This window comes from Pieris brassicae, chromosome Z (assembly GCF_905147105.1).
Source record: "Pieris brassicae chromosome Z, ilPieBrab1.1, whole genome shotgun sequence".
Lineage (NCBI taxonomy): Eukaryota > Metazoa > Arthropoda > Insecta > Lepidoptera > Pieridae > Pieris > Pieris brassicae.
This window is the reverse complement of record NC_059680.1, coordinates 7,575,685-7,602,681: the sequence shown is the minus strand read 5'-3', so window position 1 is coordinate 7,602,681 and position 26,997 is coordinate 7,575,685. Positions and strand designations below refer to the sequence as shown.

General features: G+C 32.2%; 2 protein-coding genes across 3 annotated transcripts; both read left to right on the top strand.

Annotated features, from left to right (window-relative positions):
• Positions 1–78: 78 nt before the first annotated feature.
• LOC123718966 lies at positions 79–17,636 on the top strand. Its single transcript, XM_045675990.1, has 4 exons — positions 79–364; positions 15,132–15,299; positions 15,470–15,750; positions 16,316–17,636. Exons 1-4 carry the CDS (start codon positions 164–166, stop codon positions 16,995–16,997), a joined length of 1,332 nt encoding a protein of 443 aa, XP_045531946.1. The 5' UTR covers positions 79–163; the 3' UTR covers positions 16,998–17,636.
• Positions 17,637–18,597: 961 nt separating this feature from the next.
• On the top strand, positions 18,598–25,352 carry LOC123718913 (galactose mutarotase-like). 2 transcript variants are annotated; one of them, XM_045675912.1, is made up of 10 exons: positions 18,598–19,003; positions 19,429–19,522; positions 20,302–20,465; positions 21,636–21,845; positions 22,082–22,169; positions 22,247–22,394; positions 22,669–22,774; positions 23,205–23,312; positions 24,024–24,134; positions 25,202–25,352. In XM_045675912.1, exons 1-10 carry the CDS (start codon positions 18,701–18,703, stop codon positions 25,292–25,294), a joined length of 1,425 nt encoding a protein of 474 aa, XP_045531868.1. In that variant the 5' UTR covers positions 18,598–18,700; the 3' UTR covers positions 25,295–25,352. The 2 variants fall into 2 exon arrangements, with proteins under 2 accessions (XP_045531868.1, XP_045531869.1); XM_045675913.1 differs by lacking the exon at positions 23,205–23,312.
• Positions 25,353–26,997: the final 1,645 nt, after the last annotated feature.

Sequence of the window (26,997 nt, the reverse complement as noted above, 5' to 3'; positions counted from 1 at the left end):
TCAAATTTTTTATATGATTTATCGAACCCAATCTTTAGAAACAGTTACGTTTGCTGTTTAGACACAGTTTAGTGTTTGCAATTTGCATCAGTTCAAATAACACATCGACGAGTAACGGTTGTCCTCGCGGCATCGTGGTTATATTTCCGCGCCGGTTTTAAAAATGCTTGATCAATCCCAAGATTCTGACGTGGTTGAAGATGATTTTAATAAACCGGTGGAATCCATAATGAGATGCGAGGATTTCAAAAGTAATTTTGCTAGAAAGCTTTCCAATCGGTATATTTCCTGGACTCCGGGTGTGAAATCCAAGGATTCTGCCCTAAAATTATGCCAAACTGAAACACAGAAACCAAAAATAAATGTAAGTAAATCTTTCAATTATTTTGAGTTTTTGAATGTTTGCCACTATGCTCTGTTAATCCGGTCAGCGAATATAATGTTGTATTATTGTAAATGTTAATGATTTGCTCGTGGTTACAAATGTATATATTATTAACAAGACAATTTTACTTATAAATAGCAAAATATAGCAACGATTATTAATTATTTAAAATGCAATAGAGAAATTCTAATGTATTAGTGGGTACAATTCAATCTGACCTATAAAAACTGCAAGAAATATTTAGTTAAATATTATATTTGTTGTAAGATATTATACTTAATTTAAATAGAAAAGAGGTATTTATCAGATAATATTTATGTACTTCCGAGTCACCCTCATTAATGCAGGCAAAAGTGTTTTGCGACGTAATTAAAGAAATACAATTTAAATAATATTTTCTCAATGATCTTCTCAGCTCAGCGTAACCTACTTATAAAAATAAATTGTATATAAAAATAAACATGAGTTTGAATTATTACTTTTTGTACCCTTTTTTAAATTACGTAATGTCTAAAAATAATGTAATGTTTAAAGATGTATAATTACTTTTTTATGTTCATCAAAACAGTATCATGGCTGATTTATTTAGAGATATTTATCTACTCTGTGGCGGGATTATTTATTCTGTGTTATTCATACTACGGGGTGTGAATTGAACCAAGCGTTGATTGTGGCGGAAGTATACAGCAATACAATTGTTGGTTAGAAACGTTCGTGATATGAAAGGAAGATAAAGTGGAGGCATTGTTTCTCGGCCCTCATATCTCCTTGTTAACGTTATGTGGGAATCATAAAATCAATTTTATATACTCGATCTGGAACTGTTTCGAAACACTGAACTCCCTAAGTTATTAATGTGGTAGCTGGTGAACCGATTATGATAAAAGCACAATTTTCTGTGTACTGTGTAATAGTTTAACGGAGAACAGAGGAATAAGTCTTCACAATATTTAAGAGTTATTTAAAGAGTCTTGTGACATCCAGTGTAGTGATGTCCATATTTTTTTTGTGGTAATCCCACGTTCCGTATACCCCGGAACACAGAACGTACATTAATTTTTCTTTAAAAACCTCCTTACAAGTTTTAAGTTGGAATTCGGAAAAATATCAAATTGTTCATTAAAGAAATTAAAGAAAGGTCGATAATGTTTATTTTTTATTCTCTTTATACACTTACATCACCCATTACTCTTACGGAACAAGGGATGTATTCCTTGTTCCGTCCATTCATATTTCTGCGCATATATGATATGAATTTCTCATTTATATACGTTTATTACATACGTCAATTATAACTAAAATTGCCATTTTATACCGATCCAGCCAGAAATCTTAATTGGCGATGAAATAGACATTTGGTTTAAGGTTTCAGTGACACGTTCACAATCCTATTAAATGTTTGACCTTGGCTTATTTAAAACTTGACACACCTGGTCGTTACACCTGTAAGGGTTTAGTTGGAATCAGTCAAGCGTTTGTTACATCCGGGACGTAGTTTGTATAATAATGTTATTTGGTTGGATGCGCGGATCATGATTATAGGCCCTACAAATTGAAGTTACTATTAACTTAGTCCTGGGTAAGTATCGATCGCACGAAGAAATCGGCATGATTTAGACCCAAAAATGTGGACGGCGTGTGTCAGTCATAGAAGGCCACACTGATCAGCCACTATTAAGAAACATAAATTATCACGAAACGGATGCAAATTTCTGCGCTCCAGACCTAAAGGGTACTATTTTGTAATAGACGTAAAGCTCGTGCAACGTATTTCTTTTTTTATATTTATATTGAAATGCACAAAAAATCGTTTTACTTCGATAGACATGGTAAACACCTAGAGCCTATACCATGACCAGTGTTAGTAAAATTGTTTTTATGAGATTTCGAATGCTCGCGAATAATGAAATCTTTAATCCTTTGCATTAAGGTGTATTCTACAATGCATATTTATTACAAATGTATGTAAACAATGTAACAGTTTTTTTACTATTATTTTGTTCTGACGTTACATGTTTGTGGTGAAAAAAAGGGCATTCTCCTCCCTCAAAGGTCGGCAACCCATTGAAATCGGTGTACATGGGCTGGTTTTCCTTTTTTTGGCGCCCGGTGCTCTTGTTTATCTCTCTAATCTATGAAAAATGGTATATAAACGTTTGAGAAATCATTATCTATGTTTTTATAGAACAGGTGGCAATCGGGCAAATTACAGCGCCGCCCATGGACACTCAATGCCAGAGAGCTCGTGAGTGCGTTGCCGGCCTTTCAAGAATTGGTACGCTCTTTTCTTAAAGGACCCTAAATCTAATTGGTTCAAAATACTTCAGTGGGCAGCTGGTTCCACATTGTTGTGGTGCGCGGCAAAAACTGCCTTAAAAAACGCTCAGTTGTGGAACAGCGGACGTTGAGGGGATACGGGTGGAATTACGTATTCTGACTCGACGTCCGATGATGAAACTAATGTGTTTATTAATCTTCTGACAGTGGTGATCCCTATATTATATTTTTAATTAAAAAAATCATATATGTTAATCGTCATATAGGAGGGACATATAGTATATAATCGCAGTTCGATAGGACTAACTAGAGAGAACAGCTATTATAGAATTTTATAAATATTGCTAATAATTTAATTATACGCAGATTATAATACAAATTACGAACTAAATGAATCGTAACACTAATAAGTTAATTCCTCTTTATACGGAAAAAAGTATCGTAATTTCAAGCATGAATACACATATAAATATATGTTCTAAGAAATATGTAACGTATATATATATATATAGCAGAAATTACCTGAAATATGAAGAATAGGTATTAATATACGAAATGGGTTGATGATATGTTTTTCTATATTTTCGCTAATTTAAGAAAAATTTAATAATCATTTTCTAAATAACAAAATATGCAAGTGAATTTCGACTGTATTGCTTCAGAAATAAAGCGTTAGGTTTAAATAAATAATTCAGGAAAAGTTATCCGTCTTCAAATAACTGTAAACATTATTCACCTATATTACTCGTATACATGACTGCGAAGGCTATCTCAGAAGCTACTGCACTAATTTTGATTAAACTTGGACAAACAGAATATGGCTTTTAGATACTACCTAAATTTCATGAAATTACAACAATAGCATACGCACAAATCAATTAGACCCTTATTGATATCGGTTAAAAAGAAAGGTTTAGGTTTGTATTTATAATTTCCAAAACTTTCCTTCTCTTCACTTCTTCCCAGAGTTCCCAATCATACAATAATTACATACTCGTCGGGCAATTACGTACATAGGATAATTTTTTAATGGGTAACTAAAATTGGTCATTATCCTGTGTATTAGTACCGGGTTATACCGAAATTTTACGGCCCTATACGAAAGCTAATTCAATAATATTTTGTGAACACTTAACATCAGATGAGTCTCCTGCCCGTTTGCCCTCTGCTGTAAAAAAACTGTTTACCTTTAAGGGTATTTGCCCTCACTTCAAGAGCCAAAAATCCCAATTTACTATGAATTAACCGATTTGGCCTCTGGAGCCCTTTCTTTCAAGATGACGTCCGCGTAGTATTTAAAAACTTTTCTAGAAAAATGGTAAATTCATAGTGTTTTATAGTATGTTGATATATTTATTGCTGATGGTCGTGACATACTTAAGAGGCACTTAACATCAAAACAAGATCATATACGAAACAGGTATTAAAGATGACTTGCTTTTTGTACATTCCTATATAAACAGTGCCTTAACATTGTTTTAATATCGTAAAAAAAACTTTTTATTTTTTTATTTTTGCGACCTTTTCAGCTAAGATTCATATTGTCTTTGCACATATAAAAACACGTGTACAAACATTTGAAATAAAAGATCAATTTAGTCGATTAATTAATAATACCTTAAGATGAAATAAATTAAATAATAATAAAGTACCTTCATACATTGAAATAAATTAATCAGACCTAATTGTGATTTCTCATGAACAATGAACACTTGTGCATGGAAATAAAATATTTTTAATTTGCTAATACCTAATATGAGTGTTGTTAATTTTCACAATGTTTTACGTTCGTAAGCCCATATTTTAATCTTGTCTTAAGCTCTGTCGAATATATGTCAAACATCACTCAGAGAATTGGTTTGACAGCGCCTGAAACTAGATTAAAGTTTGATTGACGTTCTACAACACTTGACTTCATGATGATTACGTGCGTTTTTGATAGAAATCGCTTTTCGTGTAGTTCGTTTCAAATTATAGATAATATGTACAGTTATTCGACGAATAAACATAGTTAATTTTATTCTATATCTTTATCCAAGAAATGAAATAAAACAATATAAAATTTTTGTTAATTGTTACAAAGAATAAGCTAACGTTTTCCAAAACTGTATAACATTCAGTTAAAAATAATGTAACAGTTTATCAGAATCATGCTAGAATTTAACAACAATTAATATTTGCTCTATGCTACAATGTCTATTTCAATCCATATTAAAACAATAACAATAAGCTTTTCACTATTTACTAAATATTACCATTATACACGCTTCACATTAGTCCTTGATAAAGTAAGTAACGTCCAAAAAACTACGCACACGTATACTCATCTCTCACTTTCCAACACAGCGTTAATACAACTAGACAGAAAGAAACAAAAGACACTTTAGTTTAATATTTGATTAATCACTTTGCTAATCTTGTTTTTATTACTCAGAAAAAAAGCAATCTGCAGCCGATTATTTCACGAACCTGGTACTCTGACAGTACCAGCTTTATATATAAGTTATTCAAAGCATTTCTTTAAAAGGGTCTCCAACCTTGCCCGTATCTATTGAGGTACCTAACCCAGCTTTGGGTATAATCTAGCAGAGCGCTGTATTAAAAACATTCAGACAGGTTACAGGACACTACCGTGGAATGCTTACAAGGAAGGTGATTAGGTTTTTAAAGGTAGTGCTTCTATATTGTGAGCGAGTTCTTTGATATACTAACTTAGTATATAATATACTGAAATAATGAAATTGGGAAATACATAATTGATATGTTTCTGCTCTATTCTCTGTCAACCTTTACGCTCTCGATTTTTATTTCAAATAAATCTGATTTACGAGTATCTCACAGTTTGCAGATCACAATTGTTTTATATGTAGTATTTAGCTGCATAACTTGACAAATACCCTCTCACAAAATATGGATAATCACGTTAAATATATGGCAGTATAAGAAGTTTTTTAGCAATCGACATTGAGACGGAAAGCTAGTTTTTAACGAATGATTTCCAATTTTAGTTCTCGAAACTAGTTTTGCACTGTACTATTGAACCTGTCGTCCTTGGTCTTAAGAGTCGTTGACGGTATTCCGTTAATAACGGCCATTATTAATTGTTTGACGAAGTTGGCATTTTATTAAACATCAATTTCGGAAAGAGTTTTTAGTCCTATAATTACTTGCTAAGATTAACAAAAGAACGACCGAGCATCGTTATACGCGAAAAAATATCTTATTAAGGAGAAATTTGTGCCGGTTCAATATAGATTTTTATGGAATACAGACCTGAATTTTATTGTTCCGTATAAATCAAAACCTGGGCCAGGATGACGATTGATTTACGTCCTGTATTATCAGGAGGGGACTTGATGGGTTAATTTCACTGATAAAATAATCTGTGCTACATCCTCGTGAGCCTTAATACTAGCCTAATAATAATTTAAACCGCTACGCTACTTCTTACTAAATAATATTAACACAGTGAAGTTTTTAATTCGTTTGTCCGGTTTGTTCGGTTTCGGTCTATGTCCATTATCCTAGTGCTATGTTTTATAATATAAATAATAAATTTGCAGTACATTGTCAAATAAGATAATTCTTAGTTGACAATGTACTGCAAGTTTTAAAATTATAATTACTACATAAATCTAATTCAAATAAAAAGTACGAATGTCAGAGTTATCAAAATTACATTAGTTTCATACGGTGCGAGACATGACGGGACTTTTTTTTAAGACACTGAAATTTAGTTTTTAAGTTGTACTGATTAACCAGAGTGGATCTTTGTAAATCATAATAATTATCATAATTATTATATTATTTGACACTCGATGTCCCTTTGTCACGGAAATATCCTAAAAATATGTAGCCTAGGGAGCTGATGAGCAGAATATCTATATAATTTGCTCATGTGCAGACATTTTTAATAGCGATAACTATAAGATAAGGACCATGTCTGCCACCATTGTAGCGCTGCATTATCAATTTACAGCCCCTTAATAATGTTTAAAAAAACAGGTATACTATCATTTGCACGTATCCGCTTTTAAGGCTGATGTTTAGAAACCTTGTGAATGTTTGTGCTGATGTTTAGAAACCAAAATGAAAAGTCTAAAAGACAGACATCTAGGATACTAGCTTTTCAAGTTATTCATTTTTATAGATTTGTTAAATAAAAATATATGAAATGCACGCTTGGCAGACGTGCAATGTTCGTTTAAAAACCCTGCGAAAGAACGTAGTATAGAAAATCCTAAAAAATATGTAGCTAGGGAGTTGATGAGCAAAATATCTATATCATTTGCTCATTTGGCAGAAGTTTTAATAGCGATCATTATTATATGTCTGCCACCATCGTAGCGCTGCGTTTTTTTTAAGTCGAGCGTTTTAAAACTGTCGACAAATAAAAAGTGTGCTATATCATTTGCTCGTGACTGTCTCTTTGACTGGTTTCTATTGCTTATAAAAAACTTCATAAATGAGGCAGACCCGGCCACTAATATTCCGAAAGCATACCATTTGAAATAATTTTATTTATTTAATTTTAACTTTTTCTAGTTTTCTCTTCGCATCGGAATTCATATTATGTTCAGGTCAATAAAAAATTCAAAACAAAAATCGTCAATCAACTGTAAGTCAGTAAGTAAAATGTCTGCCAATTTCTTTTTGTATTCAGTGGGTTCTAATAAATCGAATGGACCCAATTACGGTTACGAGCAAATGATTGTCATTTGATCACATTTTATCATAATTCTCACGGATTGATAATATTGGAATTTGATAAGACGGCAATAGTAATCAGGTTATACTTATCAAAAGGTCAAAATTGTAGGCTCTGTTTGCATTACAGCCTCGTCGCTACGCTTACCCGTTTTCGTGTGGCGCCAAATTAATCATTTAATTTGTTCTCTACCTATGGTGGCTTATGAGGTCCCGACAATAGTCAATGTCGCTGACAAGGCTTCGAAGACTTTATAAGATGGTAATTGAGATACGAGATAAGCGCTAGGGAATGACAAAATGCCTAGAACGAGCGCTCAGGGGAGCGATGTTAATAGTCTCATTTGTATTTGAACAAGTCTCTAATCCTATTTGTCTCCGAATTAACCTCAAATGACAACGTTAAAAAAATATTTATCAGAAGTTGAGACAAGATTGATTCGCGTACATATGGGTCGTAGTCTTTGAACAGTTGTGGTAGTGAATAATAATTAGGTGAGACTAGCTGTTGCCCGCATTTGTAGACTTTGACATATCGATTTATGTTATCCTATACGTTTATCAAATACATGCACAATTTTTTTTCTTCCCGTTTTTCTCAAGTAATAATCTTGCGAATTGTAGAATTAGATAGATTGTTACTCGTTTGTTACCTGCTTCCTTTACTTTTGCATGTTGTCAGTGAGAGAAGGTTCATCTTTAGTGTTTACTAAACAAAAGTGAGTATATCAAATAGAATAAATATTTCCTGACCTGTTTTTAATTTGATGCTTGAACATTTATTATGAAATTGCTGTTTTGTTGAACAAAACTACTTGCTTCAGGATTGATTTTGAACAAATACGGTTACGTGCATCTGTATGGCCTTTGAACTTGGTAGTCTCCTGTAAGCATTTGCTGCAATTGCTTATTTCATCACGCCTCTTGCACCCTAAACTAGTCTCTAAATCACAAAGGTTAAGTCACACGGTTTCACATAATATTACTTAACGTTCTGCGCGCTTTCTCTTATATCTGCAAGTTCATAGGAATAATATAATGTCTAACGTGGTCATATCTGAATAACTATTGTATGGTTTTTTTTATATGTTTTCGGTTTCTACGAAAACCCTGCGAGTGTTTAATGCGCACATAGATAGATCGTCTATTGATGCACAGCCGGGGTTCGTACATCGTTTGAAGCTTGACTTTCGTCACTACAAATACAAGTTATATTTTTGGTTTTAGAGGAAATACTAAACAGTTATTCAACAGTTCTTATATCATTCTATACCGAGGTGTGTTACGCAATAAAAGTTTATTTGCAGTAAAAAGCCTCTTCCTCAAACTCCTATTTCCGTGTGAGCTCATCGCGGCTCGAACGAGGAGATCACATTTTGGGTAAAACTTAACTAGTAAGGTGCACTTATTTTTACTCTATATTCGTAAAGCTCTTCTAGGAAAAAATTGCATTTCTAGTCTAATGTTGTATAATCGAGCGTGACACAGTTGTATGCAAATAAAACTAAACAAAGGCGGCGATACCGTAAACGCGCAGGCGTCAGAATAACATTGTTTTATAAACATGCGCAGATTACGGTATTTGTATTAATCGGGGATGATCGCATCCTTTTTATTGTTTTATTATAGACTAACTGTGCTTTTTTGAATAACTTACACAAGGAAATAAAAAATACATGCAAAAACAATTACCATAAAAAGTTTACAGTGGTAGTAAGTATTCGTTTACGCAGCGCTCACAGCGGAAGCTCTCAATAAGGCATAATTTTTCTAATTTTTGCAGCATTTTTCTTTAATACTATACTATTATAATGGTTACTAGCAACTAGCGGAGCATCAAAGAAAGATGTGAGTGGTGGAACTTTCCAACACAATTATTTTTTATTTTCTTTACAAAAGAAAAAAGTATAATTTGTATTAATAATAAAGATGGACATTATTATAAAGTATGGCTAGACATACATGTGTGAGGGTTTGCTCAATCTATATTATTGATAAAATTCAAAGATTATAAAAAATATATTTTTATTATTGTCATATAAAAGTTTCAAAACCAAAACCTTACAAATCCCTTCAGAGAATATTTTTATGACACAACAAGAAGAGTTTGCTATAAACTGGATATTGCTTTTAGATATAAACATAAATTGCATAACATAAACTTTCCAAATCATTCAAAAATAAATCTTTTTAAACTTAAGGAGACAGGATAACACTACGTAACACTTATGAATTATTCTCAGTCGATTACCGAGATTTGAAATTTAAAATCTCTGAATCCGTGATAGTCTTGTTAACGGTAACCATTATTTAATCTTCAAAAGAACGATAAGTTCGTCAAAGAATTACTAATAAATACTTTTTATATTTTTAAACGCGATTTATTATTACGTACATGTTGACTATATAAATTGTAACAGTTAACGGAAGACTCATTATTATCGAGTGTTCTAGTTTACTGTAGCTTTTATGTTTTAAATAACCCATCCTATAACGATTTCACGTTTTGACTTTATAATATTATGAAGTCAATACCTTAATAATAAAACATTTTCTCGCTTAACACGAGCCTGCCTAAACATAATCTGGAACAATTTTCGCGGGCAATAAAACATCTTCAAGTAAAAGTAATGAAGACAATTATATACTATCGTACTGGCATGAAAATATACGCTGAAGTCAGTGAAATTAATTAGCTTTTATCCATGGTTTCTCAGCGCAGGCATTGATAAGTAATCTGTCCGTGATGATAAGTTTTCCCCATTATCGCGTGGTAAATATCTGAATAGTCGAGTCTAGAAAATTTATTTACATGGAAATCTTATGTGTGTACTTTGATATCTACAATCTACAATGACCCAACACACGTCCACTTTGCTATAAATATTCAATTCGAACTTGATGAAATAATAAGATGTTTCTTAAAACTCATTCTAGTACCTACTACAATGTTATCAACTACAATACGTCTTTTGTTAGTTTATTAATGAATGTGATCATCGTAATTATATTTTCCACTAGTACAAACCGCCTTAGCCTTCTTCGGCCTTAGTATTTTCCAGACAGACTATAGCGTCTGTTTAATGAAATTATTTGTCAAAGAAAATACTGAATTGGAGAAGCGTCCTTTTATTGCCCGACACTTATCGCTTATTTTTCTCGATCGAACCAACAGAAAGTTGACATTAAACTATTTCTGACGTAAATTTACGAATTATGTTATATTACGTACACACAAACCAATATTTAATTTTAATCACGCATAAGGTTCGTGTCTGTGCTTTATTTACATTAGATCCGGTAACGCATGCACATTTAAAAAATTAAAATGCGTCGCGATATCCAGTCGTGCGGCTGTTGTGCGTGAGCGCAGTTATTACGCGACACACAAGTAATTACTTCCAAACTGATCATTACTGATAACAAATAATAGATTATAGATAATGAGATCTGAAACTATCGATTTGTTGAGTTTATGAATTCAGCCAATTTCAATTAAGTCGCGTTGCAGTGGCGTTACTACAACTTCCTTATAAAATTCAAATTAACTAACCAATCTAACTCCCATGTCAAAATACAAAACGCTGTAGAGATATAGGTGTGATGTTCCTGGTACGATTGTAAATCCGCAATGTATCGTGTGAAGTTATATAAAACGTAAATAGTTAAATACCTTGCTGTTTGTCTGCGATGTTTGTATGTACATAGAAAAATAGACTCTATCACAAACCGCAGTAAAAATAAAGTATTGGAACTAATACTAATAATTATTGCAACTAAAGGTCTTGTTTCTTAAATCATGTTTTTTATATTTATATTGTAATTGATAGTTTATGATTCCAAAAAGCGTTTAAGTTAAACGAAATCGTATTTTCTTATAAAGGACTACTTCAGTGGGGAATTTCTAGGTATTAATGTCATAGTGAAATCAATAAGTGGAAAGTGGACAAAAAATGTCATTATAACAATTTTTTGTATATAAGCGATGTCAGGTATTCATAAAAATGAAAGAGGTATTTCGTCCACTGAAGCGTTTCGTCTCGAATTACAACACAACGGATCTCGATTTCAGTTTAATTTCAATTTATTAAAAGTTTTTATCTTAAAAAATGTGTAGTTCAAGCACCTTGTCTATTGCGTTCATTCGCGTTTTATAAAGATATCTAGAATACATAATATTTTTTATAAATATTTTTCATGTGTAGTGAATATTTTTACTGACTTATGATTTTTAATTTATGAATGGCATGAAGACTAGCGCTAGTCGCTACAGAGTACAGCACATACATACATTATGTTAATATTTATGTTGTCTGCTTTGAATTAGACAAAGGGTTTTTGACAGTCCTTATAGGTTTTGTGTTATCCCTGAAACAAAAAATACACCAAAATAGTGCTCATTGTATTTTCAAATATATTGTCCAAACACTTACAGCCTGTATGGCTTAAACTGTTGGGATGTTAAACTCATTAGGACATACTGTAAAACGTGGCCAAAAATGTACTCGTTACCGTGTTTACAATTTTGTTTATAATATCGTAACCATGGTAACAAATACATATTTTGTACAATAAGGCTAATGTTGTCACGGAATTTTATGCTTTTTACTAAAATAATTGTTTAATTGGTTTAATTAAGATTATATTGTAAACTATATATAATAATATATATTTATTAAAAGGAATGCAGAGATTGTAGAGTATGTTAGATTAATAAGTTATTTAGGTAATGTGATAAGATATTGAGAGATATATCTCATGACCGAGATATTATATAAGTTTTGCGTTATTATTCACAATCTCTTATAAAGCCATAAATTTTAGGTTTGAAAGTTGTTTCTATTATTTAAATGAAATCCGTTTTTCTATAATCTCATAACATACAATGCTAAATACTATGAAATCGTGGAATATTAATGATGGCCGAGATTCAGCTTTACGTAAACATTTAAAACTATATGTTGCACTGACTTGGTAACCAAAAATTTTAAGGAATACGCGAGGAAATTTTTGTGTATTTATAGCTAAGTTAGTATAAAAAAAAATCGGAGCTCTGCATGATAAGAATTGCCTGTTTCGGGTTGCCTGGAAGATATATATTATAAGCGAAAAGGCCGACTCTTGCATTGAGTCTTTGTCACCGAGTTTTATTAGTTTCTAGTGTGCGAAACGTACGAAATCGTTTTCTACAATTCGACAATGTTTAATAGTACGATTTAAAAAATTGTGCGCCAAAAAATATTTCTCTATACGAACGCGCGTCCTTTATATTTCTAGCTCATTCATACCTCCAAATACAAATTAGTACTAATTTAAACCATGTCTAGTTATAATTTAAAATTGTATGAAAAAAAACATCCTATGGATAACAACTTTCGAAAGAAACATTGGACGGAACTGAGCCAACGTATACCTATTATAAAATCAGCTTTCGTTCCTTCCTTCTAGTATCAGGTTTGCCTTTAATGTTTTGTTTCATAATTTTGTCATAGGAAATAATAGTTCCGTTTAACATCAATAATATCCTGCACTCAAAATTGTTTGTGTATATTTATTTACTTTACCGTATTATTTTTGAACGCCTATGTTTGTATTAACTTTTGACCGCAGTGCGAACTTTTATCTGTAGGATTAAGTGGTATTTTTTAAAGATTTATGATCTTAGGAACAAAACTTAGGATTACTTAGTTATAGGTTTCTTTGTCCTAAAGTGAATAAATTGGAAATAAGTGAATAATTTTCAGCGTGAAAGTAATTTAGTTGCAGTCTAAGTGCAAATGTTTAAAAAGTGTATCAAAAACAGTATATAAAATACAAATAGAAAATCTTTCGGTAGTCGATATTATTAACTCGATTGATCTCTATAACGCTCTAATCTTATGCACCAATCAGGGATGTTTTTCATGGTAGTTGTTAGTAACGCAAGGTCACAGACCTATTTAATCTATGTATGTATATATTTGTTACACCTGGTGGAACACCGTGAGTTACGTTTCCTTTAATTCACTAGAATAAGTACGATGACTCACCAACAGAAGAAATATTTTTTCTCACTTTTGCATATTGTTGGGATAATATGTAACTAATCTAGTACTTGACTGAGTAAATATAATCTTAAGCCAATCTTATTAGAGTTAAGCAATAGTTGATACAGTTAAGACATTAGTAAAATATAATTTAAACAATCAAACCAATACATTAAAATATTTTTCTTGTGACAGCTGTCATTCCTCGAAAAGCAGGTACATTTAATGTTTCAACACCTGCTCACATTAAGAAAAATTATATAAATACAAAACACACTGCTTTACTTTCAAGATGTAATGTTATAAAGTTTCAATGCTATTATTTCTTACAATATGAGAGGTATCTACTCGCACTTGCCAGGGACGGGACGTGAGGGTTGGGCCTTATTACTTCCGAGGGTCCGCGCCGGATGCCACCGTCACGCGTCGCCGCTTGCGCATGACGAGTTTGCCTCACCTCAACACTAACCGACCAATTCGTATAACCATTACCCACCTAACAAACAGCAGAATTAAAAGGCACGCTTAAATTCACCGTTGAAAACAATGAGTCAGAGTTGCATAACAACAGTGAAAATAATACGGCCTGAACTCAACTCAATTTCTCGTCATCATTGACCGATTTAAATGGGTGCGTATAGGCATCTAGCCTTGGTGCGTGGTTCCAGCCTGCTGGGTCCAGACATATGAGATTCTTGTAAACTAATATGGTGACTGGATATCACAGATCTGATGCACGTGTAATCGATATATTGTAGTAAAATGTATGTCATTCCACGCGCTTTCCATTTCAAACGGTCTGGTTCTCTACTATTACGATATAAAATAATCACAGACACCCATATGCAATAATAAAACATTTTGAATCAGAATTTTCTAGAAGCTTTACTCATCACAATAGCTATATTACCATAGTAAGGGCATTCAATAGATTAAATCAAGTAGTTGGAAAGGTCTTTGTACCGTATTGTTTTTTGGTAGTAACTTGTATGCCATATAAGACACTGTCTGCGGAAATGGCTTGCTTACGTCGATGTTTTTATAATGTGTAACCGTGACGACCTTTGTCTCAAGTGTTGTTCTATTTGTAATACACCATGCAGTCGGAAATAGACATACTTCAAAATTTATATTCTTGGTTTGGTTCTAAAGAATCTTCTGATAACGGGTCCGTATGGTTGCTGCATTGTTCGCATACAGGTCAATCAGCAAGTGGTTGTAGCAAAACCGTGGGATTGCCATGACATTGCCAATTACAATCGATCCATACTTTTTGTCAATTGTTCACAAAGCATGTACCTTTATGTTTTAAAATTCCGTTACTTTGTTTTTGTAACCTTTCTACTATCTGATGCGACTCACCTCAGCTGATGCTAAAGTATTAAGTTGAAACGATTTAAAAGCTATATGACTTTTAAATGAACGATGGACACCTACTCTGTACCATTAGAGATTGTAAGCTGTGTGCCAAATTCAAATTTTCGTCATAATGCAATACAGGTCAATTCTTACTATTCTATTTCACATCATTTAATTCTCTTTTATATCTTTATAGTACCATTATCTTGAAAACGTTCCCAGCATTATTATAAGCTAAAATGTAAATAAATATGCAGTAATTTAAGTGAAACTTCCGCACTATGCATGATTTCTCGGATTCCAAGTTCAATTGTAGTTTAATGATCGGTGATAGTTAAATGACACAGATTTGCGACGTATGTTGTTTTTTGTTGCAGGTTCCAGAAAGTATTGAGCAATGTTCTCAACTTTCGGCGAGTATTATCGAGCAAAATGGAGAAGTAGTTAAACCACCCGATAAAGGTTTTAAGAATAACGACATTCATAACACAGAACTTAATGCCTTAAATATGGAGGTTGATACTTTGCGGTGGCAGCTAGCTCAGGTATTAAAACAATTTAGGTTTTTACTAATTTTAAGTGTTTATTTTTGAATACTGGCTATTTTCTATGTGTATTGCGAATGTTTGGCATTGCGAATTGCGAAATATAATAATTACGCAGCTTTAAAATTGATGTAATTATTGCATAAATGTTTTATCGTACTTTATTGCAGACTGAAACAAACCGGCAGATGCATATAGCTTTACTTAAACAAATAGTTACATTCCTGAACAGAGTGAAAGAACATATAGAGTGCCAGAAAACTGATCTAGATCCGGAGGAATTTTCAAAAATCGTACAAAAGTCAAATTTAGACTTGCCACGTTCGAAATCTGTTTTTCACGTAGATAAAAATGTAGAGTACTCTATAAGTCCCACCAAAAAAATTAGTACAAAGAAAATCAGTAAATCCATTAATAATGTAAATGGCTTCAAGGATTGCAATAGTTTTTGGTAAGTATTACTTTGTTTGAATTAAATTTAACAGTTGTAAGTATCGCTTTAAGGTTACTGTATTAAAGAGTAAACTCTTGTAAAAAACCCAGTTTTTTATTAAAATTGATGAGTCGTCCTTGAAACATTAAAATAAAACACCGGTTTTTATATTGATAGTCGTTTACTGTTTTGCTTATAATTTTTTGTAAGAGTCTACGAAATTACAATATAAGAAGAACCGTTATTTTAAAAAGTTTCGCTTGAAGTTCCATAACCTACCTATAGGTGATTAACCTTGTCTGCCTTCCAACCTAAAACTCTTGCTTCCTCGGGACTCGAACTCAGGAACTCTGGATAAATTCATGCAATCACGATTTTTACAACACTGCCACAGTTATGGGAGCCTTGTTTAGGAGTGTTAATAAAGTTAATTCCGCATTAAGATGAATCCATAAGGTTTTTTTTCTACAGTAAATAGATGAGTTGAACAATGATAATTACTAAAATAAATATATAAAGTTATTAATAATTGAATATGATTTATACTATGCCATTGAAGAAAATTTAAATGTCATTATTTCAGGGGACACCCAAAATTACCTTTCGTTTCGGAAAATGAAATTGCGAAGAAGCTTTCTGAAGAAATGTCACGCTTAATAACTCTTGCCAATACAGTCCTAAGCACTAAGTTACCTGATCTTACTTGCACGGTTTCAGTAAATGGAAATGAGCAATACCTTAAACTTATCGAAGAAATAAAGATTGTTGAAACAGTAGCAGACGAGTCATTCACATCGCAAAGTTGTATTGTTGAGAAAAGAAATGAGTCAGATACATCAAGCCTTAAATATAACAGCCTCTCTTTCACCGATTTCAGCAAAGACACAATATTGGGTGTCATTCAGGCACACATTCCTAACAACACCACGCAAGCCCCGTTAAACCACATCTTACGAAACGACTCTATAAGGCATAATGAAAATAAAATATCTCAAAGTCCATTTATTTCACCCGATGAGAAATCGTGTAATATTGATAAAAAGACGGAGTTTAATCCTGTTCTAAACTTTATTGAAGACGAAAGTGGCTTTTCATCTATGAATTCATTCCAAGAGATTGGAATACCCATTATAAGTATAATTCCACCGTCACCAAACAAAGACATCGCTTATATGGACGAGTTCCCCGATGTTAACGAAACTGAAAAGTGGAAGACTGACTCTATCGAATTTGATAAGCAAAGCGTCAAGGTGTTTTGGGTTTAATTTATACATTAATCCTTTGTGTTAGAATAATGTTGAGAATAATATATTAGAAGCGTAATACTTTAATTTACGATATAAGAAATGAAATGTTCGCAATAAAATTTGGCATTTATAATTTTACTTATTTATAATTTTTATTAGTATACTGCCGTATATTATAATTTTAATATAGATGCATGTGTGAGGCAACATTGTGTTTTTATGGAAAAATAAATGCCTTTACTTGTAATTTGTTTTTAAAATACAGTGTTTAAAAAATTAACTTAACCTTCAAATACATGTCGAAAGTCGAAATAACCTCGTTGTGAACCTTGAATTTTCTGTGTTAATTTGCAACCTAATTTCCCTAGAAATTATGCCTAACGTAGAATTCCATAAAATATGATGTATACATTTTTCACCTGGTAGGTTTTTTAGTACCCACAAATTGGATGTTTGCTTGATGCTTGAAATGATGTGGTACATCAGGCCGGCTGGCAGGCTCAGTAATGTTTCAACTTAGTGGCAATAGATGGCGTTTATATTTTAGTAGATCTAATAGTAATAACAAAATAATATTCTGGTAATAACTCGCGGCAATATTGCTAATATACACTAGAAACGTCGTCTTGTAAAAATTATGTAATAAATTCGTGTACACATTCGTAAATGAAGTTTTATTTAGATATTAAATTTATACAAATATGTCTTTGCCGAAACCCTTTTGAATTTTTAATGATGAGTTTGATTTATATCTTATTAATCTTGAAGAATGATAAATAGTGTTTATTTATGGCAATGCATACATGATTACGGCCAATTAGTCATATCCCTTGCTAATAAGACGCGACAGTATTTATCAACAAATGGGATCACCCTCTTATTGTTTATCAAAGTAGAAAATTATTTAGTAAAATCGTATGCAGTTTTTAAATAGACTTACAAATTGAGAGCTAACTTAACACTTAGGTATTGCGTATTTATTATAAAATATCGTCAAACGAAGAGGTCTGTGACATAGTACAATTGTTTTATGTTACACAACAGGTTGCGTTTGTGTTTTTGAAGTGAAACTTCTTTATCTAAAAATTACCGTCACATTTTTCCGTTACGCACCATCTTTTTCTTGTCCTTACCACGGTTAAATAACAAAAATAACAAAAATATATAGTAACGATAACAATTGTAGTAATGATTCTATTACAATTAATTTCTGTAATAATCTTAGAAGTAATAAGGTAAAATAAAATAATTGTATTATATATGATTATATAATTAAACTTTATCTAATTTAACTTTATTTAACCAATTTCTGTAAAGTTGCATATAGTAGATCATTTTTCGAAAAATATGGTCATAAAAAAGTTTCTCTTATGCGTACACGCACATATTTTTAACTTATTTTAGTTGTTAATCAAACCGTAGTTAAATACGTTGCAACGAATAAATATATAATATATAAAACTTACACAAAAGAAACGAGAAGCTGTATTCAATTGCGTTCATACACATAAAACGTTGCTCCGATATAAATTAAAAATATAATCAAAAAGTTTATATATATATATCGTATACAATCTTTAAGAAATTAAAACAATTTTTTAGAAAATGACGTTAGAAAACAAAAATATTTCAAGTGAATTTTATAAACAGTTTTAAATGTAAAAAATATAACAGTTTTATATGTAAAATAAATTTTGAAAAATATCTAAATTCTTGTGAAAATGGCAGACGTTGAAGATGAAAAGGCAAGTGGTGATGGGTCTGACGAGAAACCAGAAGAAATACCGGAACCTGAACTCCCCAAGGTTCCTGACGTGGAGCTCATTGTCGATGGTTTTGGTTTCATGCCCAAGGACTACCCTCGAACGGCACACAGCAGATCATCTAACGTATTTACGAAATCACCCAAAATTTTAAAAGAAATTAAAGGACCAGAAGCAGAACAAAGCCCTTGTGCATCTAGTACTAATATTGATATTGTGAGAAGATATACTTGGAAAACAAGAAATAGAATGACTGTACAGGTAAGGTATGCTTTTTTAATATATAATCGCTAAATGCGAACATTATATATTTACTTGACTATTTACTAAGTCGGTTAATATTTAAAGAAATGATTTAAGACTATTTGTTCTTCTACCCAAAAATCTGATCCAAAGGAAACGTATAAATTCTTATTACGAGACAATACTGGATTCCAATATAACTATTTATATGTATACTAACGGTTAACTAACCGTTTTGACCGCAATGTCGGCAGAGCCCGACAAATAACATCTAAACCAATGAACATCCAAAATTGATCTTCCATAAGTACACGGGACTTCATACATTTAATAGTTTCCTGATATTACTCGTCCTATGATCATATGAAAAACGGTACATTTATTTAGAGCTGTATTACGTTTCTTCAATCGTTGCATCGTTTATTAAATAAATCTGTATGTAGATCATCACATATGGAGCAACAATTACATCAATTCAAGCACCTGATCGTAAAGGGGTACCGGATGATGTTGTAGCAGGATTTGATACTTTAGAAGGTAAGGTGTAAATAATTATTATGTAGCACATCAAAAATGATTATGTGGCTTGGTTTCATACAGCCTACAATCCAGCAACTAAAGAGATCATCCTTAAACAAAATCTCCAAATTTAAAAGAAATAGAGTGAAAACTAAACGAATTAATTACACTATTCACGCATTTTAACGTATTATTTGATGTGTTATAATTGTTACTCATTCTGAGCAAAACTCGGATGTAACAAATTTAAAAAAGGAATTTGATTCTTCTGCGAAATTTTCTCAGATATTGTAAGAAATTGGACTTGTAAAATGTCAGTGCTATCAAGGATATTTAGTAATGGCTTTACTCTTCTGTTCACACTGATTGTGGCATTCAGATTAGACGTTTTTTTATGAAAAAACATGTAACTATATATACCGACCGTCACTTATGACACATTTATTTTATTTATTTATTTATTGTATAAGTGTTCTTAATATAAAGGAAGTTGATGTGGTGGAAACACAAACTGTGCACAGTTTTTCTATCCACCAGGACGTCGAACATAATTAAATCATTAACACACATATATATATACTAAGGCCAGTGACATATAAACTGTAAATTTATAACAATCAACATATATTACTATTACAACATGTCGTGTGAAGATATATACTACTTTCTGTTGTTTGATGCCGTAGATCGAGTATCGGGCAGATTTTGTATTATTTTTCTTCTTAAGTAAAGTTCTTCAGGAGAAATAATTATTAGTTTGTGAAATATAAAAAAATACTTATTTGTTTTATATACAGAATATTTCCAATCAAGAAACCCATACTTCGGTGCAACAATAGGACGATATGCAAACTATATACGCGATGGCACAATGGTGGTAAGGCCTTCAGGGAGAATGTATATGTTATCTACGAATCGAGGGCGTAATCACTATCATGGAGGCTATATGGGATTTGATAAGGTAATATTTATTGTTTTAAGAACTTTATTTTCTCATTACAAAGTTGTATTTTATTTACATAAGAAACTTAATATTATGTATATACGAGCGAGATAACGTCCCAATTTATATTAATACATTTCACACTAACATTTAATTTGAAAATGATCTCCGGAAGTTGTTAATTATGTATTATCTTAGAAGTAGAAGGAATTTATAATATTGATCATACAATAAAAATATTTATTTGCGGAGTTTGAAGAAGCTTTGCCCGCAATCCGCTTGAGACAGATTTTTGCGGCTGACGGCTTGACATATGTTATTATTCTAGCCTCTAAGTTAAAACAATAAGCCGAACCCACTACCTCCTCTAGTAGTCCTATTTATATGCTTGATAAATGATAAAAATATATAAATTTATGTGTTATATGTTATAAAATAATTTGTGGGAATTTCCTCTTCGCCACCTGTCATCCGCACTTTTGCATCTTGTTTCGTTCATATTTCGCTTAACAATTGTTTAATAGGTATGCGCCATATGGCATAATAAAATTAAAGCAAATGTAATGTAAATTAACAAGATATAATTGGAAGTAAAATGTAATGCTTTGTATAAATTATTTTAATATATAGGCGATTACAAAATTAAGACAATAAATAACAGAAATTCGTTGTTCACAAAATACACGTAAAGTTGATTACGTATTTAAAATGAACTTAACTGTACTACATTTTAGTGAAAAATATATTTCATATATGACTCGGCTTTAGTCAGCCAACCATATATATATAGGTAAATTATAAATCACATTAAGAAAACTTTTTCAATTTGCATAGGATATAGGTTTTGTTCTTGTAACCATAGTCATATTCATCTGCTGATTGAACGTTTTTCTAATATACATTTGATATTTACTGACTTAAACGTTAACGTGTAAACTTTAGTAGTTGCGTTTAAAACTTTATTTAAGCATCGGTGCACTGGCACTTGACTTAACAAGAATCTTGATACTTTGGGTTAATAAATAAATACAAGTTATACTGTGACAGGTACAACAATCTAGTCAAGAAAAAAAATCTTAAAATTTATACAAACTGAAGGGAAATTAATTTCAAAGATTGATATTATTAACTAGTTAGGTATATATTTGATGTAGGATCATACGACGGTAACGTTGTATACATTTTCAGGTTAACTGGCGGTCCTACGTTATTGGAAATAAAGTTATTATGAGTCATGTGTCTGATCGATTCCAAGAAGGCTATCCTGGTACTTTGATGGCTCAAATTGCATTTGAAGTTACCTGCGATAACACGCTTAAGATTGAAATGAAGTGCACAACAAGTGAACCGACGATAGTGAATCTTAGTATGTCACCATACTTTAACTTAGGTGGTCATGTAAGTATACATATATGGTTTATATAGTATTTAAATATACATATATGTTTTGTAGCTCTGCCATTTTACAGAGAACAAACAAACTAGAAAGATTGAACTTTATATTCATTACAATGTAGCATAATTTAATAATGTAGCATGTTCCTTCTATTTTTTTTAATGTGGACAGTATGAATGTAACAATTGTGGATCAGAACATGTTGATGTATTTTTTTTAAATCTAAGTATGATTTCAGCACGCAGGCAATGAATCCATGTACGATCACATTTTCACAATAAATGCGGATAAATATACCGTAGTGGATGAGGAAGGGCTCGCAACAGGTACAATTTCCACTTTTATCCTAAGGGCTAAGATTTTCCGTGCACATAGGGAATATATTTTATTACGCTATTTCCAGGTGAAAAGAAAATTGTTGGTGCCACACCATTTGACTTCCGCATACCACGAGTTTTAAGAACGATGTTGCCGAAGATACCTCAAGGCGGCTACGACCTCAACTACTGTATAACACAAGGAACTGAACAAGATCTAACCTTCCAAGCTCGGTGAGTATTAAAATAGCCTCAAATGCTCTGGTTTAACATTACTACGACTCATCCCAGAGGAGAGTGCGTTCGAACCGGTAGTGTATAATTTTTCTGAAAGTGTATTTAATTTTTTTACCAAAATCAGAGAAGCTAATTTAACAACAAAATTTGATTTAAAAAATCTCATTGGTAAATTTTTTACCCCTCGTAAAACCCATAAAGTCATGAATATAAATAAAAATGATCAAAAAACACACGCAGCAGAATCCTAAACTAGACTATACACTTTCAGAATACTTCATCCCTTATCAGGCCGTGTACTTGAGGTATACAGTAACCAGCCAGGCATGCAATTTTACACCGGCAATCTGCTTCCAGATCCTGATAAAATTGTTGAGGTTAGTTTTTTAATTTTTATTCACTTAGACTTTTTATCCAGTCGCATTTTATTAATCGCCAATTTTTTGTTGTCCATTGACAATAACAATCGGTTATTAGCTTACCATTCATGGTATTGTCAAGAATTAAGAAGCTCTTTTTACACCCTGGTTAATAGCAATATGGATACTAGTCTTTAAATGAATTTTAATTAATTTATTACTTAACGTACATTTACCAAATCACAAGATTCACTTAAATAAATACACTAGCAGAAGCTTAAGCAGTTTTTTTTAAATTAAATTATGGATAGTGAGATCATAATAATTCCTACGAGCGAAAAAATAAGTCTTTCCAACATCAAGTCATGTTCCAATGTTTGAGGCCGCTTTTTGCTTTGATCGTAAACTGAAGACTATCGTACTTAACTGTAAATACTTTCTACAACAGAACGGTGAAGAGGCCGGGGAAGTCAGCAAGAACGCTAGTGAGGGTGAAAGTGATTCTAGCAGTAGAACAAGTGCGAATGGAGAAGAGGCGAATGAAGAGGAGAGTGAGGTGAATATATCTGTATTATTAAGATTTATAACGTTTAAAGGGTTTTTGAAAGAAAATATAGGGTACATTAGTATATCATAAGATGGCTTGACTAGGGATAAACCAGATGACTACGACGTAAAAAATAACACTTGGTTAATAAATGCACAAAAATTTCAAGAGTTACACGTAGAAGAGTTTGCCACATGTTATTTCCATTATAAAGAAATATTCACAAGCTATGTAAAACTACTAGTTAATCATACAAATTTAAGAGAATTAACAACAATGTACGTCACATCAAATACAATCATAGAGAAATTTCGGTAAAACTGACAGTATACAGATATTTATAATCCTTGTAGGATATAATTTCTACTATTCAGAGCAGTCACTGTAGATGTAACCCTCAACCCTGAGGTCGTCTATTCGTTTATGTATGATTGGATTTTCTATGTTCGCAATAAATAATCGCACGTACGGTGAAGGAAAATTGCTTAACTAAGAAGTACTTGCCTGTAAAAAAAATGATCAACAAAATACACAAAGAAATCTTATTTTCATCACTCTTATCACCATCTAGATCGAAGTGAGCTAGTCTTGTATAACTTTAATTGAACTGATTTATGCCGATATAAAAATTCTAATCAATTTTGTGAATTGGTATTACATTTTTTTACAATGTTTCATACATATATTATTAATAATTACACCGTTATTAATAAATTTCAGGGTAAGAAGAGCTACGGGTATGTGCCATTACTGGGCAAGCAGGGAACATATTATAAAAAGCATGGACTATTCTGCGTGATGCCACAAAACTATCCCGATGCAGTTAACAATGTAAGTTATTAAAACTAAATAAAAAGAACTACTACTAAATGAATTTGATTTATATTAAAGAAGTCAGTTTAATGGAACTCTATTTCAAATAATATGCTTCAGAGAATTTAAAGATTTCTTAAGTTTCAACGGTGCAACTGATTTGTTTTTTTATGAATAAGAAGTCTTGTGTTTTAGCGTGTGGCTCTCAATTCGAATATATGTACGTAATGAATATATGCTCGTACAGAGACGGAAAATGTCATTATCATCCAAAATGATATGTGACAGAAGCTTGGTGATCAAGCTTGCCTATAAAGATGATGATCAATAATAAAAATCCAAAAATTGCGGCTTTTTTTTAATTTTCTCGCGATGGGATTAAAAACAAGATTTGCATAGTAAAATTTTCGCAGGCGTTTGACACATCGGAGTATATTTTATTTAGTGTATAAAAATACACACAAAAAATATTCTTCTACAGTCTGTTTCATAAGGCATTTTCTTTTGCGAACTAGCGAACTGTGGAATCGACTCTCGGCGGGGATCTTCCCTGAGAGATACGACCTCCAAATCTTCAAAATTCGAGCGTACTCCACTTTCAAAGGCCGGCAACGCACCCACTAAAAATGGGTGTCTATGGGCTGCGATGACTGCCCTTTATGGGCGTTCTGCAGGATCGTTTGCCCCCCTATATATAAAAAAAACCATAAATTGCATTAGGAAAAACGGGTCTAGGTGGAGGCCAACTAAATGTATCCTTTCGGAACTAGTAAGAGTAGGTGCGACTCCGTTTACTTTACCTTTATCGTATAGATTTTGCGAAACTTCAGTAATTGACTAATATTAACTAAGTCTGGTTTTAGGTAGGTAGGTAACGTTTTTATCGAATTAGAACAAAATTGGACCTGATTTTATTTATTCCTAGTATAAGGGCATTTTATGTCTGATTTGCGATTGATAACTATTTATGGACTAATAAATAATAAAAACCAAAAGCATAGCGCATCCAATAAACTACGAAATTGCTCATGAAGACCACTTTGAATTCAGAACTTGTTTTTATAAAGTATTAATTTCTTTTACAGAGAAATTTCCCGAACTCCGTATTAAACCCAGGCGAAGTGTACGTCCACCGAATACAATACAAATTTGGTATACTCCTTGGTAAATATGTCTGAATAAAAAGTGAATAAATCAATTGTAAATTGTTTTTGAGAAATATACTGTGATTGTTAATTTATTGAAGTTTTCACTCCCTGGCTACATGCATATGTTCATACAGGCATTCCTCAGTTTTGCTGGGTACCATCTACTTTACAGTGGCCTGACGATTTGCAGTATTTGCTCTATTGCAATGTGTAAGTATGAAGAATTTATTTCAACTTCAAAGTCTGATCTTACTCCTCGTACAAATGAGAATGACTAATGACTTAAAAGGGGAATATTTTAGTAATGCTGTGGTATTACCGACTTGTCCTATGTTTTAGAAGCTGTAGATTAAGAGATGAGTTTTTATGAGAGACTTTTTATGGTCTAATTGACCTGACTAGACTACACAGCACATACCTTAAACGTTGTACTGGTAATACTGTACCGATAAGGTGTACCCTAAAGGTACAAAATTATGTATCTTTAATTCCATAAATCTTAACTCTAGCAATAACCCTGCAAATAAATATTACATCGAAATCAATCAATATTAAAATTAATCAAACTGTTACAAATATATAAAAAAACGTGATTAAATTATTATAAGAACGCTGATGGTAGGACTCCCGTATTTCAAACCATCTCTTTGAAGATTAGCCAGGTGCCGGAGATATTTACCATTTATTTCTAACATTTAAGCAAGCACTATTAATAGTATACATTTTCGTAAATTACTCATTTTGGTATGAAAATGACAGTATCGTAACAGTATCAAAACTAAAATATTCTTCTTATTAAGGCTAAGCACTATTAATAGTATACATTTTCGTAAATTACTCATTTTGGTATGAAAATGACAGTATCGTAACAGTATCAAAACTAAAATATTCTTCTTATTAAGGCTAAGGAGAGTACGAATTACCTCAAAAGCTACTTTACTAAATTCAATCCCTTTATCCCTCCGTAACATAGACTAAATTTATTTTCAAAATTAAGTTCCAGCTGTCGATGCCGAGACAGGCTGCGAGTCTTTCATGCATTGGATTTGTAATGAAGCAATTACGAATATGTGAAATTCTGACGCATATAAGACACCAATGTAAGTTAAAAACAATACGATAACAATCTATACGGTAATCGTAGAAAGTTGTAACTAAATTTTTGTATGGAAAACTATAGTTGGGCTCCGTGACTCGGAACTATGGTAGTTATTCATATAAACAAATATAAAACACTGTTTAGTATTATCGACACGTTAATTAATTATTGTACATGGATGCTTGACGAAGCTATCGAGAACTTTATGATACGGGTGTAAAATCCGAGTTTCATTATATGAGACAATTTTGCCATAGATTTCTGTATCTGGTAAGTGCTCATTTGTTTTTCTAATTTGCTAAATTCGAAAGATCAGCCTTCCGTACCTGACACGTCGTCGACTTGGCTACGTCGAAGGGGTAGACGTCTAACGCATGCCGGTTTGATGATCCTTCCCCGTACGCGCAAGTGTGTAAATGCATCATAGAATGTCCATTGCTGCACAGCCGGGGTTGGAAACTGAAAAATGAGAACAAACAAATGAGACTGACTTAAATTGAAACACAAGTTCCTTCTTATATTGAAGTCGAAAGACAAAAACGAGTTTGTTTGTTAAAAGAGAAATTAGACGGATTCCGGATTTACGAATTAGGAGGTGTTAATATTATTTCAATAAGAGTTGATTTTTTTTTAA

Bases quoted from the DNA above. Each gene is read 5' to 3' on its own strand.
- LOC123718966 (XM_045675990.1), top strand. From the start codon at position 164: ATGCTTGATCAATCCCAAGATTCTGACGTGGTTGAAGATGATTTTAAT. The intron at 365-15,131 runs GTAAGTAAATCT...TTTTTGTTGCAG, and splicing joins CACAGAAACCAAAAATAAAT to GTTCCAGAAAGTATTGAGCA. The intron at 15,751-16,315 runs GTAAGTATTACT...TCATTATTTCAG, and splicing joins AAGGATTGCAATAGTTTTTG to GGGACACCCAAAATTACCTT.
- LOC123718913 (XM_045675912.1), top strand. From the start codon at position 18,701: ATGGCAGACGTTGAAGATGAAAAGGCAAGTGGTGATGGGTCTGACGAG. The intron at 19,004-19,428 runs GTAAGGTATGCT...ATCTGTATGTAG, and splicing joins GAAATAGAATGACTGTACAG to ATCATCACATATGGAGCAAC. The intron at 19,523-20,301 runs GTAAGGTGTAAA...TTTTATATACAG, and splicing joins AGGATTTGATACTTTAGAAG to AATATTTCCAATCAAGAAAC.